This window comes from Zalophus californianus, chromosome 4 (assembly GCF_009762305.2).
Source record: "Zalophus californianus isolate mZalCal1 chromosome 4, mZalCal1.pri.v2, whole genome shotgun sequence".
Classification (NCBI taxonomy): domain Eukaryota; kingdom Metazoa; phylum Chordata; class Mammalia; order Carnivora; family Otariidae; genus Zalophus; species Zalophus californianus.
The window spans coordinates 83,150,712-83,167,103 of NC_045598.1; the positions used below are offsets into that span (position 1 = coordinate 83,150,712).

Here is a 16,392-nt window from a genome sequence, read left to right on the forward strand (position 1 = left end):
CATTTATTTCAGAATGTCTAAAATAACATTAGGCAAATGTCTTCCGTCTCATATTGCGTGTGCTGTTATTTTCTCCTTCTTTCTTCAGACATCTCGTGGGGAATTTGACTCCAGTGAATTTGAAGTTAGGAGACGTTATCAAGATTTCCTTTGGTTGAAAGGAAAACTTGAAGAAGCACACCCCACTCTGATTATTCCAGTAAGTCTACATTTTTTTTTCCATAGGGTGACTACCATTTTGTCTTGTGAATCATTAGAATGCTGAAAACCTAATGTCAGACCTTTAAATTTAGTGTAACTCATTGATCTTAGAAACATTTGCTCTTAAAAATTCAATCTATGTACAGATTTGTTTTCCTAAAAATTCTAAATATGTTAAGATTTTACAGGTTTTGGTTCTAGCATTGTGAATCTTGAAAAATTATTTTTATAAGAAATCATCACGTGTTTGAATAGTCTTCCAGAAAGGAAGAGTACAGAATTCCTTGTAATCCCATGCCACATAATGCTCAGATACGTTTTAAAATTTTTTTGCCTCAGCCATTGCCTGAGAAGTTTATCGTGAAAGGAATGGTGGAACGCTTTAATGATGACTTCATTGAGACACGCAGGAAGGCACTGCAGAAATTCCTGAACCGAATTGCTGATCATCCAACTTTAACATTTAATGAAGACTTCAAAGTGTTTCTTACTGCACAAGCTTGGGTAAAGAATTTTGATTTATACTCATATAATCCTTTAGTGTCTTTATGTATAGAGGTTGTACGCTTCTTCTTGTTTAGCTTTATAAATCAGGCAGCAGCATCCTTGAATTAAGATGGATTATCAGACCTTCGAGAAATATCCTTCAGATTTAACCCTGTGTCAAATCTACATGTAAACATCACAGACATCTTTTATCTTCCTCACATACACATATTCATATTTCTCTTAGTAGCTGATTTTTTTTATAATGTCAGGGTACTCCTCACATATATAGCTAATTAATACTGAACATATACAAATATATTTCTTTTATAATGGGTTAGGACTTTTCAAGTTAGGATAAAAGTCTTTATTAAATGGATAGATGGTTGGATGGATAGCCAGATAGAGAATGCAATTTTCTTATTTTTCTTTCAATTACCTAATGAAGGGAAGGGGGTATATCTCTTCTAATGCAGAAACTTTATATGTTCCTCTTCTTTTTTCTTGTCACCTATGAAAATATAACTCACCGAAAAAAGAATGGATAGGGAAGATGGTCAATATGAAATGATTGCTGACCAATATTGAGTTTTATATCTCTCAGTTGTTGCCAAAGTGACAGAGGCTCGAAAGTGTTTCATCTCAGTCTTGACAGATAGTACTACTTTTTGGAAGCCCTTCGAGACTTCTGTGAAATGAATTTGTGGCCTGACTCCAGAACCTTAGAAGCTGCTAGAAACATTCTCTGTAGTCAACATTCACAATAATAGTTTGCCAGTTGTGACTTGTGCTGTCTCTGATAATGTTAACTGTACCGAGAGATGCTGTAACCCTCCTGGAGAGATGTGTTACCTGGTCAAGGGGTGGCATCTGTCGTTATATGCTCATAAAATCATACTGACTTGGAAGCAAACAAGTTTACTTTCTATGTATTCTTCTGTGTAAGACCTTCAGGAAAGAAAATCTGGATAAATGTGTTATTTAATATTTGGGTAAATAATACATAATAATATTTTTATCTGTGGACTTGGTAGTCAGCAGTATTATTTATAGATTTTTTTTTCCTGGTGGGTAACCTTTTATTTGATCAACTTTTATTTGATCCCAAACCTACGTTTACAAGTGGTGTAACCATCACCAGAATCCCTTGGTCTTCTTGGTGTTCTTTTTCAATATGCTCTACTTCTAAAGGGTTACTTTTGTGTGGTGTATCCTTTTCTTGCATTTCTTCTTTTTGCAAGTCTGTAGCACTCCCTCCCAGATTAACTATGAAACAGCCGGCTACATATATTCTTAAAAATCTTTCTCTACAGCCAGCAAGCAAGTAGAGGTAGTGTCACAGTTTACCCAACTTCAGTTGACTGAAGAGCTATCTATGGTCAGGGAGTATCTATTTACAAACTACTGTAGAAACAGTATGAAGACAAAGCTAGTTAGTGCTGAGCTGTAAAGCCTCTGGAGTGAGACTGATCCTTGTTCAGCACTTAATTGCTCTTGGACTTAGAGCAAGCTCCCTAACCTTCCTGTGCTTATATTTTCTTCTGTAAAATGAGGATAATAATAGAACCTACCTCCTAGTGTTATTGTGAGTTATAGATGAAAAAAAAAATGTGAGTATAGTGCCTGGAACATACTAAGCTCTCAATACATGTTAGCTATTATTATAACCAAAGAATTAATGAAATTTTCCTTTTTTTTTTTTTCAGGGAGTAGTTTAGACCCTAAGAAATCTTCTCTCAATCATTTTCCCATTAAATTCCTGTTATAAAATATAGATTGCATTTCATATTATCCTCTTATCTTTTCCAACATCTCCTTAAGCACGATCCCCTCTGTTAAACCTCGTTCTTTTAAAGATCCATGCTGAGAGGAAGCAGGTATACATGTTTCACACGAGTACTTTGAAAAGGAATATTATCAAGAAGGCAGACTTAGAGGAAGAAATGTGCCCCATTAAAACTCAGCTGCTTCAAACTACATGAAAAGAAAAGTATATGAAACATTTTTATTCTCTCTCCTTCCAATCAGATTTCCTTTTGTTGGGAATATTGGAATATTTGCTTCAGCACAAATATTTCATTTGTCTGTCTGTCTGTCTGTTTCTAGGAACTGTCTTCTCACAAGAAGCAAGGGCCTGGATTGCTCAGCAGGATGGGGCAGACAGTCAGAGCTGTCGCGTTATCAATGAGAGGAGTGAAAAGCCGCCCGGAGGAGTTCATGGAAATGAATAACTTTATTGAAATATTTAGCCAGAAAATAAATTTGATAGATAAAATATCTCAGAGAATTTACAAGGAAGAAAGGGGTATGTAGAATCACTGGAATGTGGTCACAAAGTTGTTCAGTTTCTGACGGATCTTCACATTTGCTGGTGTAGTAAAGCCACGTGAAGTTAGCGTTTCTTCCCGGTTCTCTCTTAAGACTTCCGTCTCTCTGCTTACAGCCTGCATCTGTTCTTGCATGCCGTTTACTTTCTCCATTAGAGCATTGCTTTAAATTCCTGGTCTGATCTTTTCAAGGTCCCCGCCCTGTCCGATTCTGATGCTTGCTCTGTCTCTTTAAATTATCTTTTTTTTTTTTTGCCTTTTATTATGCCTTGTGATTTTTTTTTTTTCTTAATAGACATGATACTGGGTAAAAGGAACTGCTGTAAACAGGCCTTTAGTAATGCACTAAGTAAGGCGTGGGGGAGGAGAAAGCGTCTATAGTTTTAAATATAGAAAAAATTGTTATACCTGAACAGTTCTATAGTTTTGCGATCAGGTCTCAGTTTTTTGGTGAGAGCCTGTGCCTCTGGACTGTGAACGTCACAAGAGTTTCTCAGTTTTCCCCTCCCTGCTTCCTTGGGACAGAATGGCCAGAGTGGGCTGGAGTTGAGTATCTCCCTTTCTCTGGTAACTAGTTTCCCCTGAGGGCAGGCTTTTGTTGAGAAGAACAGATGCTCTGGCTCTTTCAAAATGGTTCATTTTCCCCTGCAAGAAGCAGGAGTAGTTTTTATTCAGTATTTACTGTGGGAACCTCATTGAACTCCTCTGGGTAAATCCCACAGTATTGTGGGGGCCCCCCATGACTGGGTCCTCCTGAAGGTTTTAACTCTTAAGTTGTCCACCCTGAGCCCCCAGCAGTCCCTCAGTCACGGTTGCAGTTCCCCTACCCCAGCAGTGGGTGGCTGGAGGTGGTTCCACTCTTTAGTGTATGCCCAGGAACCCACAATTCCTTGTATTCACCTGTCTTTCCAACCTCGAGGGCAATGGTTTGTCCTGTGTCTTCTCCTATCTTCCAGAGTCAAGAAAAGTTGTTCATTTTTCAGTCTCTTCAGCATTTTACTTGTTAAGATTGAGGAGTGACGTCTATGCTCCTTACATGAGGAATCACATAACATTAAGTTAGAATTTCACCTTCAAGTGTGGCTTATGCCCAGACCTACTGAGAACATCTTTGATTTCTATACGATTTTGAAGGTAGTCATGGCCAGTCCCCATTTGCGTTAATCAATCACTAGCTATTCTTGTTCCCATTTTTAAGTAATAGTGGCAAAGTAAGCCCTGAGCTTCAGATTTTGAATGTAGTTGTATGAAGTTGGTCTCAAATGTACAACATGGATCATAGCTTAAAATCAAAAAGGTGATGTTTAAGAAAATCAGGTTTCCACATTTCCTATTGGTATTTTTGGAACAAGTACTCTCTATTAGGCCTGTCCCAGCATGGCAGAGAAATTTATATATTGGAAATTAGGTCCCTCTTTCTATTTTCTGTGACCATATCCTTTTTCAATTTTCTTATTTTTTTCAGTTTATAAGTTAGACTTTATTCCATGATGATTTTTTCCAATTCCATGATGACTTTTTGCTAATTTTCTAATTGCATTTAACTACTTTAAAAATAGGTGGCTAAGTCAATTTATATTGCTTCCTAATATAAATTGGTTTGAGAGTCTCTATATTGATGGCTTATTCTGTTGTTGTTGTTATTTTCTGGGTCCCCCATTAAACAGTAAATTCCATCAGAACCAAAAAGGGAAAAGATTTATTTCTAGTATCTAGATAGTACTTAACACGTAGTAGGTACTCAACTAAAACCTGTTCAATGATTGAAAAAATAAATGAATTAACATTTGGTGGTAGGAAAATTTGCTTTATCAAGAATCGATTGGTTATTAAAAGAAATATAGAAAAAAATGTTATAGCTGAATGTACGTTTCCCTTTACCTTTTTTTTTTCAATGCACTGATACTTGATGATGTCATTGTGGTAACTGAATATAGTTTAATAATTTCTTTTAAGACTTATGGGTCTGCCTTTGTTATTTACCATTTGTCTTTTTTTTTTTTAAATCTCAAGAGGCTAATTGTTTTGAGTGTGTTCTGTGATTCCAGTTCTGTTAAGTATATTCTTGATGCATAGTTAAGTGGGATAGCGATTCAGAGAAGCCGCTGGAAACTCTTGAGATGTAGGAGTTTTGTAGAATATCAATGTGCTGCTTCACATTTACTGGTGCAAAGGAATAGTTTTAAAATCTTTGGTGTACTCTAAAGTTGGTGAAATGCTCAGAAGGAAAGCTGGATTTTATGTTAGACTTTATAAATTTGAGTTCTAATTTTCAGGGAGTGATTGCCACTGGCCCAAACTTGAGGGATTTCTGTCTTTCCAATGTGAAGCCCACTTGTCAGATTCTATTCAAAATGATGGAATGTTTTCATTTATAGCCTTGGGAGCCTAAGCTATAAAGGACATTTCATTCATATTCAAATCATGAAAATTTGGTGATCATAACTAGTGGTTTCTCTTTTTAGAAATTTCTTATTCAAGTTTTGGGGCGCCTGGGTGGCTCAGTTGGTTAAGTGTCTGCCTTTGGCTCAGGGTCCTGGGATAGACCCTGGTCAGGCTCCCTGCTCAGCAGGGAGTCTGCTTCTCCTTCTTCCTTTGCCCCTCTGCTCATGCTCTCTCTCTCTCTCTCTCTCAAATAAATAAATAAAATCTTAAAATTTTTTTATTCAAGTTTTTTCTTTGATCTTGTTTTCTTTTGTGTTCCCCAGTTTACTTGCCATGTTTGTATTGACCACATGCTGTGGTGCTTCTCTGTGCTGGAGGCTAAAGGAGGAATAAAATGGTACCTGTCCTTGAGCTCAGAGTCTAGTTGGGGAAACAGATATATTAATAGACATTACAGTGCAACTCATTAAGTGTTTGCATATAAATGTGATCTGAGTGCTGTGTAAGCACAGTGCAGAATTTTAGGAAAGCTCTCTATATAAACATAAATATTGCAGGGTTTAATGATACACACTGTTGTATACAAAAATTGAGAAAAAGAGATAAAGGAAAACATTTTTCTTTGCTAGAAATATTAGTTTAATATGGCCATTACTTAAAACAAAGGATAGGCCTAGGTCAGGAGGGTGCAATTGGAAAGGCTCTAGTGGTCATGAAGCCTAATACCTTTATTCAGTGACAACTAATATTTCCGTTATTTTTATTTTTAAAAATATTTTTCAGTTTGCTTGATCATATGAACTTTTGATATTTTAATAGTTTAGAGTAATATGACATATTTCAACTAACCCTAATGAGTAGTAAGATGATAAAATACAGAGAATTTCATTGTATCTAATGGATATTAGACAAAAAATTGCTTACTGCTTATACATTCTCTACCATAAAAAGCTATCATTTATCAAAGATGATAGTACAAAAGCAAAAATGTAAAAATAATTCAGATTTTAAAATGAAATCCAAATTTTTGAATGAATGGCTTATCAAGCACTGAATAATCTTTTGTTGTTCATTCGTTCTCTCACTAATATGAGAATATTTATTGAACACAGTATGTAGCAGGCTTTGAGACAAAAGAAAATAATGAGACTCAGCCCCTGTTTTAAGGAGCATATGGCCTAGGAGCATATGATTTATGCAAGCAATTATAATAGAATGGGATAATACAAGCATAAAATTATGATAGGCGTTAATAGAAATATAAAATTATGATCAGCTCATTGAGGAGAAAGCATCTACAAATCTTTTGGAACAGGATCAGAAGGAATTTATTTGTGCTAGGATTTAAAAGATTAGAAATAGTTTGTCAGATGGTAGGAATGGCAAAGGGCAAGGCAAAGGGATATGTGTAATGTTTAAATGAGGAGAATTCATGAGATATTCATGAATGAGTAATTATTTTGGCCTGAATTAAAATATCTTTGGGAGCGAATCTCAAGGGTTGCACCTGGAGAGGCAATGTAGGGACTGATCGTAAAGGACTTTCTAATTCAGTTAAGAAGCTTCAATGTTTATATACTGTGACAAAAATTAAAAGAGGGAGAATAGTTAGAAGTCCCTTGCAGTAGTGTAGTTATAGATGCTGGTGAGCTGATGACAGTGGAAGCAAGAATAGATAGGTAGATGGATGGATGGATGGATGGATGGATGGATGGATGGATGGATGGGTGGATGGATGGATATTAAGAAATACTGGAATTGGTGATTGAGTAGTTCTGTGCAGGTATGTGTATAGGATGATACCTGGATTTTTTGCTTAGATCACTGGAAACAATTACTGTTAAGTAGGATATGTATTCAGGAGAAGGGGAGAAAGAAGACAAGTTTGTTTAGGTAATGTTACCTCTGAGACACTGAAGTATAGTTTATTTGGTAGGCAGATGTCCATGATAGATGACAGTGATCGTATAATTTATATTCCAAGCCAGGATATTTTTGAGAGTGAAAAAGGTGGCTGTTGCTGATCACTCTTGGACAGTAGTCATTCAAGAACTGGCCTGAGCGGATTGGAATGACCACTCAATTTGATGAAAGAGAATATCCCTCCTTTTATGTGCATTTGGAAGAATATATGCACAATGAAAAATAGCTTTCTTACTGTCTTTAGTATAGGGGCTTTTAAAGCTTTTATAAATTGAAGGACTTAATTTTCGTTTTTAGAATATTCTGATGAAATGAAAGAATACGGCCCGATTCATGTTCTGTGGTCGGCGTCAGAAGAAGATCTGGTTGATAGTCTAAGAGGGGTTGCCAGATGCCTTGACCAATGCTGTAAGGCCACTGAGAAACGGATGTCTGGACTCTCAGAGGCCCTGCTTCCTGCTGTACATGAGTATGTGCTTTACAGTGAAATGGTAATGGTAAGAATGCCTCGTTACACTTTCGCTTTAGCCCCCACCTGATTACAAGCTTTACAAAGGCGGTTTCTATTTCTGTTGTTTCACCACTGTCCTCCTATCTGAGCAGAATGCTTTGCATATACAGATACTCCATAAATATTTGTTCACTATGTGAGTGAACTGATGAGTAGCAGAATATGTTAATAAAAGGCAGAATACTCAGTAGCAATAAGGACGTGTAAGATTACACGTAGATCTGAAACATCCTCAGTCAAGATTTACATAGAAGATATGATTAGTTTTTCCAAGCTTTCAAAAGTTTACTTTAAAAATTTTTAGTGCTTTAGAAATTTCTTTTCATGAAAGAGTTGTTGCTTACCCCCTTCTAGGTACATTTGATTTAGCAATTCATTTATCATTATGTACAAAGTACTTGAGTGGATCTTGATGTTTGTTTTGTTTTCTGGTTGCTTCTAAAAAGAAATCCTTTAAGTTAAAATGTGTTTCTTTCAGTGGTTGCAAAGGCTTCTCTTCCTCTTATGTCAAAGTTTTGCATTTAACCTCCTCAATTCAAGTTAAGGTTTCCAGATATTTGGGATTTAGCAATGCTATCTGCAGAGCTAATGTTTTTCATCCTGTATTATCCTCTGCGCACAGTACCTTGGCACAAACTGGTACCCTCAGGGTTCTGGTGTTTTAGCGTGGCCGTGGGGGCAGGAATCTGCTTACATTCAGATATAGTCCATTTCTTCTGCCATTTCTAATCGGAGCCATGTTTTCATGTACTCTTGGTTTGAAGGGAATTTTTTTTTTTTTTTAATTTTGCTTCTGTCTTGGTAAGAAAAGCTCTCTTAGCCTTTCAGCATGAGGTTCTGCCCCTTTTGTGCTTATCACATTTAGGTTTTTCTTTCAGAGCCATTAAATATTTTGTAGATATTTCACGTTGCTGCCATTACTTGCTTTTTTTTGGGGTCTTCTATAAACAGACCCTTCTGGCTTCCCAAAAGCCTCTGAGGTTTCACTGTGGAGGAGTCTCCTCCTTGTCTCCATCAGTCTCCTTGGCCGCATTTCATTGCTTTGCTTCATGATTGATATCCCCCTTGTGTGGCTCTTCAAAGAGATCTGATTTGTATAATTAAAAATAGTATATTCTTCTCCCTTAATTAGATGTATCTCTATTATGTCAAGGTGAAAATTATGTAATTTAAGTCATATATCATTATAGGTGTGGAAAAATTAATAATAGTAACCCGAAAGAACTATTTTGTAGGTTCTCTTTTGATTATATTATTTTGTAGATTCCCAGGGTATAATCAGTAGCATTTATATTGCAGTTTTGGTCTGTTTTGTATTGGAAGGTTTTCTTCAATGTGAGCTAAAATAATGAAGTGTATGCCTTGACAAAATGATTAAATTTGTGTAATTTTACTATTCGTCTTCTGAAGCAAACTCTTAAACTATTTCTACCTATGTGAAGCACCGTACTTCATATTTATGGAAACAGACCTTAAATGAGCCTAAATTGTAGTACGTGTCATTTGGGTTAGAGAAAGGAAGGGATTCCTGATAGTAATGGCAATGAAACATTGAAATAAATATAAAAGATCTGTGATAATTAGCTGAATTTTCTATTGATTTCTTTGAAAATACAAGAAAGGTTTATCTCTTTTGAGTGTTTTAAGAGTGATTCCACCAGGCACAAAACTAGACTGAGTAATTTTCAGGATGCTTTTTATCCTTAATGCCTCTCAGTTCCCAAATTTAACTGTATTTATAGGTAGGTTCTTAACCTTCCTCTGAAAACCCCTAAACAACCTGTGCCTCATTAAGGCCCTTCTCTTGTATGCCCTGCATTTCTACTCTTTCTGGTTGAATTGTTCACTTACCTGGAGCTTGTTTTCATTTTTCTTCCTTAACCTGTTTAGGCCACTTGTGTTCATTATCACAGTTTTATTACTTAAACTAATATTGTGAAAACCAGTGAAAATGAGTACAAATAAAATGAGTCCTTGGGTCCATAAAGCCCAAGGAGCGTGTCTTGGAAGAAAAGTGAGTCACTCAGGGAAAGACATTGTAAAAGACTGGCAAACATTATAAAAGGTGAAGGTGAATTCTGCACTCAAATTCCTTCACAAGGGTGTTTTAAAGACACCAAAACATGAAATCATGATTATGCAAGAAAACAAGATGGAGCTCCTCTCAGTCAGAGAAGAGGCTGTGATTTCTCATCAAAAGCTTGGCTAATTGATTAATATTGATATATTTTAAGCTAAGACAGAGTTTCAGAATGTGAGTGCACACTTCAGTTTTCTGATTCCCCACTGTAATTAACTCTTTGATTCACCATGCCTTTGGCATTGGGTAAGTGGGCTACCAATTATTACAGACATTTTAGGTGAGTGGCCCATGTGACATCCCAACTGCAACCACTTTACACTATAGCATGTATTTTCAGTGATTTCACAGATTTTATTTTTTGTTTATTTGTTTTGCTTTTTTGTTCTTTTTGAAGAACTGTGTATGTCTAGGGTGTTCCATCAAGAGTTGTACATAAAATACCTAACCCAGTAAGATGTGTATTGGGAAAATGAATAAAAGATTGGCGGGGGGGGGGGGAAGTCTCTTAAATGCTTGCTTTCAGTTTAGCTTTTAGAGATTAAAAAAAATTTTTTTTTCTTTAAGTCATTGTATCCCCAAATGACTGATGACTTGGGGGAAGAGATGCTATTTATATTCTAAAGTGTATATTTTTTGTCATACAAATATTATTAAACCTCAGTGCAACCTATCCCGACCTTGTGTTTTGATATGAAGGGTGTTATGAAAAGGAGAGACCAAATACAAGCAGAACTGGATTCCAAAGTGGAAGCTTTGACGTATAAAAAGGCAGATACTGATCTGGTAAGTTTTTAAGTTTCTTGATATTAATCATATAGATAGAATTCATTGTCTTAAATTTTTATTAGCAGTGTAGAACTCCATTGCATGCTTGTTTTTAAGGATTCAGCAAATGATACTAAACTTTCTTCTAAAAACTGATTATACATTGAGTACCCATTTGAGTACATTGAGTCCGCAAGCTCAACAATGATGCTTTTCTGCTTTTCCATCTTATATTGTGTCTCTTATTATGAGTAAAGTTTGAAGTTAATTTTTTTTTAAATTAGAGTGTTAGAAGAAGGTATGGAAAGTACCTAGCATTGTTCCAGAAGGTTAGTAGATAAATCCATTTTTTGCTCGTTTTATAAGGTTTTTATACAAAATAAGTCAATGTTCCTGTACAGTTTTCCCTAGTTCTTGTCAAAACCTTTAGAGAGGAAGTGTCTTTGCTTTCAAGTTTCGTCCTTTCCTTGCAATAGATTTTTATGGAAAATTTCAAACATAAAAAGTGATATAATGAATTCGTATACCCATCACTGGGCTTCATTCATTTCCAACATTTTGTCTGCCTTTCTTCATCTGTCTCTTTCCTCACCTTTTTTCTGAAGTGTTCTCATGCTGATTCCAGACACTGTCGTATCACCCACAATATGTTAGTATTTATATTTTATTGTCTTTGCATGTCTTCAGAGTACTACTTTCAGCTTGGAATTATTATTCTCGTTTTAAAATTGAGAAAGAGACTTTGAAGGTGGAGTAACTCTCCTAAGTTCATATAGTTCTTGAAGCAGAAGTAGGCTCAGAGGTGGTGATATCACTTGCCTTCCTCAGACTGTGCTGCCTCCCAGAGAACAAGTATAAAAGTGGGAAAAATTGAGTATTACTTTGGTTAACGTCTATTGAGTTCTCTATGATCCTTTTTAACGTAAGGATTTTGTTTAGTATTGAGTACAATATTGAGTATGCTTATGGCAGGTGCGTGGGGAGTTCTTGAAACCCTCCATTAATCCTAGTATCGTAGCCCCCATCCCATCCTGGCTTGGGGTCAGCCTCCCTCTTCTCTGCTTTAATTTTCTCCCTGACTTTAATCATTTTCTAACAAGAGATATGATTTTGTACTTACTGGTTTTCTTTGTACTTACTATCTTTCTCTCTCTCCCTGTCTATAATCTAAGCACCTGAAAGGCAGGAATTTTTTATTTGATTCCCGAAGTGTTCTCAGCCCCTAAAACAGTGCCAGAGTTATTGTGTAGCTGCTCAATAAATATTTAGTGAATAAATGAATGAATGAAAATTGCAGTGATTGCTCTGATTCACAAAAATACGCTGAAGCTTAAAGCAAGAAGTCTCTACAAATTCAGACTTTGTGTAGAACATCGAGCCTTCACCAAGAAGTGACTATGAATTATCTTCATCTTCCTTGAACTATTTTTGTTTTTCAAACTCAAAGTTCTTTCTCCTGGATGGAAGGTGAATGGGCAGTGGTGGACTGCAGTGGACAGAGTAGGAGAATGGCATCTGAGAAAGAAAATAATGGGAAATGTAAAGCCAATGGAACTAATGCTCAGTGGGGAAAATCATGTTTGCCATTACCTCAAGATGAGGAGAAAAAAAGAGGAAACCCAAGGTTAACCTTTTCTTCCCAACAGGGAATGTGTGTGTGTGTGTGTGTGTGTGTGTAAATTTAAAGAGTCCCTTGGAAAGAACAAAAAAGAGTGGGCACATGTACAGAAATTATAATTGTATCTTTTGAACTGTGGATTCTTTTTGTTAGGTAATTTTTAAAGATACTGAAAAATTAGCAATTAGATAAAATTTGCCCTTGACTAAATACTAGATAAAGTACAGGATTTTAAAGTTTCAGGAGAATAGTTACATGGCTTAAAAACCAAGCATCTGTTCAGAATGGTTTATATTCATATTTTAAATTGAAAGGAAGAGTAATTGAGATTGTTCCAACCACAAAAATACAGGAAAAAATAGCTTGGGCCCAAATACGGCTAGGCTTTCCCAACTCAACTAAAAAAACACATTTTTTTTTCATTTGACTTGCAAATATTTTGTCTTTTGCTCTATAAAAATTTCCTTGATATCTCATTATAACCTAATGATCCATCTGTATTTATGATTTCATTTTATGTGTATGTGTCATATCCACTATAAAGTATTTTTTACCTAGTTATCTGCTATGTTGTAGGATTGGAGAAATTTGAAACTTTAATTATCTGCATTATACTCTGTAAGATATTTTAAATTAAGATTTGAAACAGACACATTTAACAGACGTTGCAAATGGGTTGTTTTTTTTTTTTTTTTTTTTTGTTACCCATCAAAACAGATCCTTCCTAAAATGTATAGGGACTAATTTAATGATTTATGAATGGTACCATTTACGTTTTCAAGCAGTTTATTTGTTTACAGACCTCACTTCCAAATCCCTATGTGTTATGATGGTATCTTTGGGTGAAACTGTCCAGGGTGACTCTCAGAATGAACCTGCCATGATTGGTCACAGAACAACCAGAGGGAAGTTGCTTAGAAATATGCAGGATAGGGTCACCATGGAAACGCGCCCTTGTGAGGTCCTTCTAAGGAGCCATCCTTTGCAGTCACCATGGCGACCCTGGCAGAGAACTGAATATAGCAATCTAGCCTGGTTGTTTACCATGGCAACTCAAGCAGGGCCACTTTGGAGACAACCCTGGGGCCATTTCTATGGAGACCTGCCGGGGCTGCCTTTAGAAGCCCCATCAAAATCACCTTTGGGTGGGAAGCTATGTGCAAACCCAGCAAAGCAACTCATAATAGAAAGCTCCGTGAAATGAAGCTTTACCAAAAAGGGCAAAAACTAGGAGAGTTATAATTATTGGGTAGAAATGAGCAGAGTTGTAATATTCCAAAGGTCCTTTTAGAAATATCAGGTGACGGTTATGTGGGCTTCGTGGCACACAGAAACAAGGTTCTGGACTTTTACCTTGCCTGTAATTTTGTAAATGCTGTAAATTGACAATAATGGTAATGTTGTTAGTTTTTCTCATCACACAAATATGCCTACAAAAATTATGTGTTTGCCTGCAAACTAAAAACAGTGCTTTAGAGTGAATTCTTTGATTTATTATCTGGGTAGTTGTAAAGTGGCAGCTTCTTAGAGCTTGTGGTTTGTAGTTCTTATCTCACAGCAATAAAATACATCGTTTTAAAATGACCTAAACTCAGTAAAGACTTTTAGAATACCCATTTGAAGTCAGTTCAACTGTTTATTTAGTTTTGACATTTAGGCTTTGGAATTAGGTAGACGTAGGATCCAATCCTAGCTCATCTGCTTATTAAGTCTGTGACCTAGGACATGTTTCCTAACTTCTTTTAGCCTTGTTTTATCATGTATAATTTGGGGGAAGTTATTAGTACCTTTCTAATAGAATTGTTCAAGGGTTAAATGGTACAGTGCAAGTCAATTATTTGAATCCTAGTAAGCACTACATGGTTGTTAGCTGCTGTTATTTTGATGACTTTATAGAAGTAATATTTGAGATGGCTCCCATAAAATGACTTCAGAATTTTTCCTTGAAGAGCAGGGAGCATATTGCATGTACAGTCAGTATTATGAAAAGTAGCAAAAGCTCAAGAAGCATGCTAAACTGAGAAAACTAGGTTGATGTATAGGGAGCAGGTATACAGGAGATAAGGAGATGTGGCTATAAAGATAGGCCACAGTCAGTTAGGGAGCCTTGCTGTCTGTCAGGATGAGGAATATGGACTTGATCCTTCGGGCAGCGTGGATCCAGTGGGAGCCTGAACTGAAGAGGTAGTTGGGGAGTTACAGAGGGGAATAAATTTGAGAGAGTTGTAGGTGGAAGATAGAATCCACAGCAGTTAAAGAATGAAGGGAAGCCAATGTTTCAAGTTGTTAGTGACTCTTTCCATCTGTAGCTTGCAAGGAGGGCAGATAATGAATGGCTCTATAGACTGAACTATAGCATATAAAATGGAGGAAAAAATGAGAGATATGCAACTTTATGTCATGTTAAGATGACCTTTAAGGTAGAGGTATTTAATGAAACCTGTCTACAAATGTTGTTGAGGACCTACTGTAAGAGAGACACTATTGCAAGCAGTGGGGAGATAGCAGTCAAGAAAAGCAGGCCCTCATTCTAGTGGATGGAGACAATAGCAAACAATTAATTAAAATTTAAGTTGATTGTCCTATAATGATAAGTGCGGAGAAGAGGGAGTGTTTGGGAGCAGTGAAATTTAAAATTGGGGGTCAGGGAAGGTCTTTTCTTTTTTTTAAAGATTTTATTTATTTATTTATTTGAGAGAGAGAGAATGAGAGATAGCATGAGAGGGAAGAGGGTCAGAGAGAGAAGCAGACTCCCTGCTGAGCAGGGAGCCCGATGCGGGACTCGATCCCGGGACTCCAGGATCATGACCTGAGCCGAAGGCAGTCGCTTAACCAACTCAGCCACCCAGGCACCCCGGGAGGTCAGGGAGGGTCTTACCAAGAAGGTGATCAAGTAAAACCTGAAAGGGGGAGGTTTTAAACTCCATGAATATCTGGAAGAAGAGCATTTGAGGTAGAGTCAGTAAGTACAAAAGGGTAAATATGCCTGCACGGTTCAGAAAAAGCATGGAGACTAATGTTGCTGGAATGGAATGAGCAAGTGAAAGAGTTATAGGAAATGAGGTCAGAGGGATCCGATCATGAGATCTGGTCTCAGTGAAATAGGAAGAGAACAGTTGAACAGAGGAGTAACACCATCAGACGTAAGTCATGAAACAATAACTGTTCTTGGGAAAGACAAGAGATGGTATGTATGTGGTGTGTGCATGGGATAGGAGAACACCAGTGCTGGAGACTGACTACCTCTTACAATCCCACTGGACCAGGGTGGAAGTGGTGTGAAGTGGTCAGATTCCAAATATATTGTGAAGGTAGAGCTGTTTGCTATTTGGACATCTATAGATTGTGAGTGGGCAAGGATGATACCAAGGTTTTTGGACTGAGCAAATGGAAGGTAAGAGTTGGCATGAATTGAAAATGGGGAAGACTTCAGAAGGGACAGGATTAATGGGGAAGATGAAGAAATCAGATTTAGACATTTAAAGTTGATGTACCTATTAGATATCCAAGTGGAGATTTTGAGTACATATAAAAATCTGTATAAAAATCCAGAGGTCAGGTCAGGGATCCAGCTGGGAGATACATATTTGGGAGTTGTTAGCAGATAGTATATAAAGCCATGAGATTTGCTGAGGATGTGTACTAACAGATGAGAAAAAAGAGGTCCCAGGACTTAATGGGACTGCGCCATGGCATATTCCAATATTAAAAACCAGAGCAGGATTAGCTGGTGAGGAGAAGGAAAGGAAATTTCTATGCTTTGGCTGGTGGTAAATGATGGAATCAACACAATGAACTCAACAAATTTATTTAGGGTCATTCAACTTTTTAACCACTTCTCCATTTATGGGGAATTTATAAAACAGCTTGATACAGAATAATTAAGGTAAGTATAGGTAATAAAGTATTTCTTTTTTTAAAAAAGATTTTATTTATTTATCTGACAGAGAGAGAGAGCACAAGCAGGGGGAGCAGCAGGCAAAGGGAGAGGGAGAAACAGACTCCCTGCTGAGGAGGGAGCCCGACTCGGGGATCCATCCCAGGACCCCGGGATCAGGACCTGAGCCGAAGGCAGACACTTAACTGACTGAAC

The 16,392-nt window shown here is 36.8% G+C and overlaps 1 protein-coding gene across 5 annotated transcripts in view; it reads left to right on the top strand.

Moving 5' to 3' along the window:
* Window positions 1-16,392, top strand: part of SNX7 (sorting nexin 7) — a 108,173-nt gene that overhangs the window by 32,021 nt on the left and 59,760 nt on the right. For all 5 annotated transcript variants that reach the window (XM_027625342.2, XM_027625333.2, XM_027625352.2 and 2 more), the window contains 5 exons: window positions 89-199; window positions 541-705; window positions 2,794-2,992; window positions 7,620-7,819; window positions 10,613-10,699. In XM_027625342.2, the coding sequence (XP_027481143.1) occupies window positions 89-199; window positions 541-705; window positions 2,794-2,992; window positions 7,620-7,819; window positions 10,613-10,699 (762 nt within the window). The remainder of the gene's footprint in view (window positions 1-88; window positions 200-540; window positions 706-2,793; window positions 2,993-7,619; window positions 7,820-10,612; window positions 10,700-16,392) is intronic.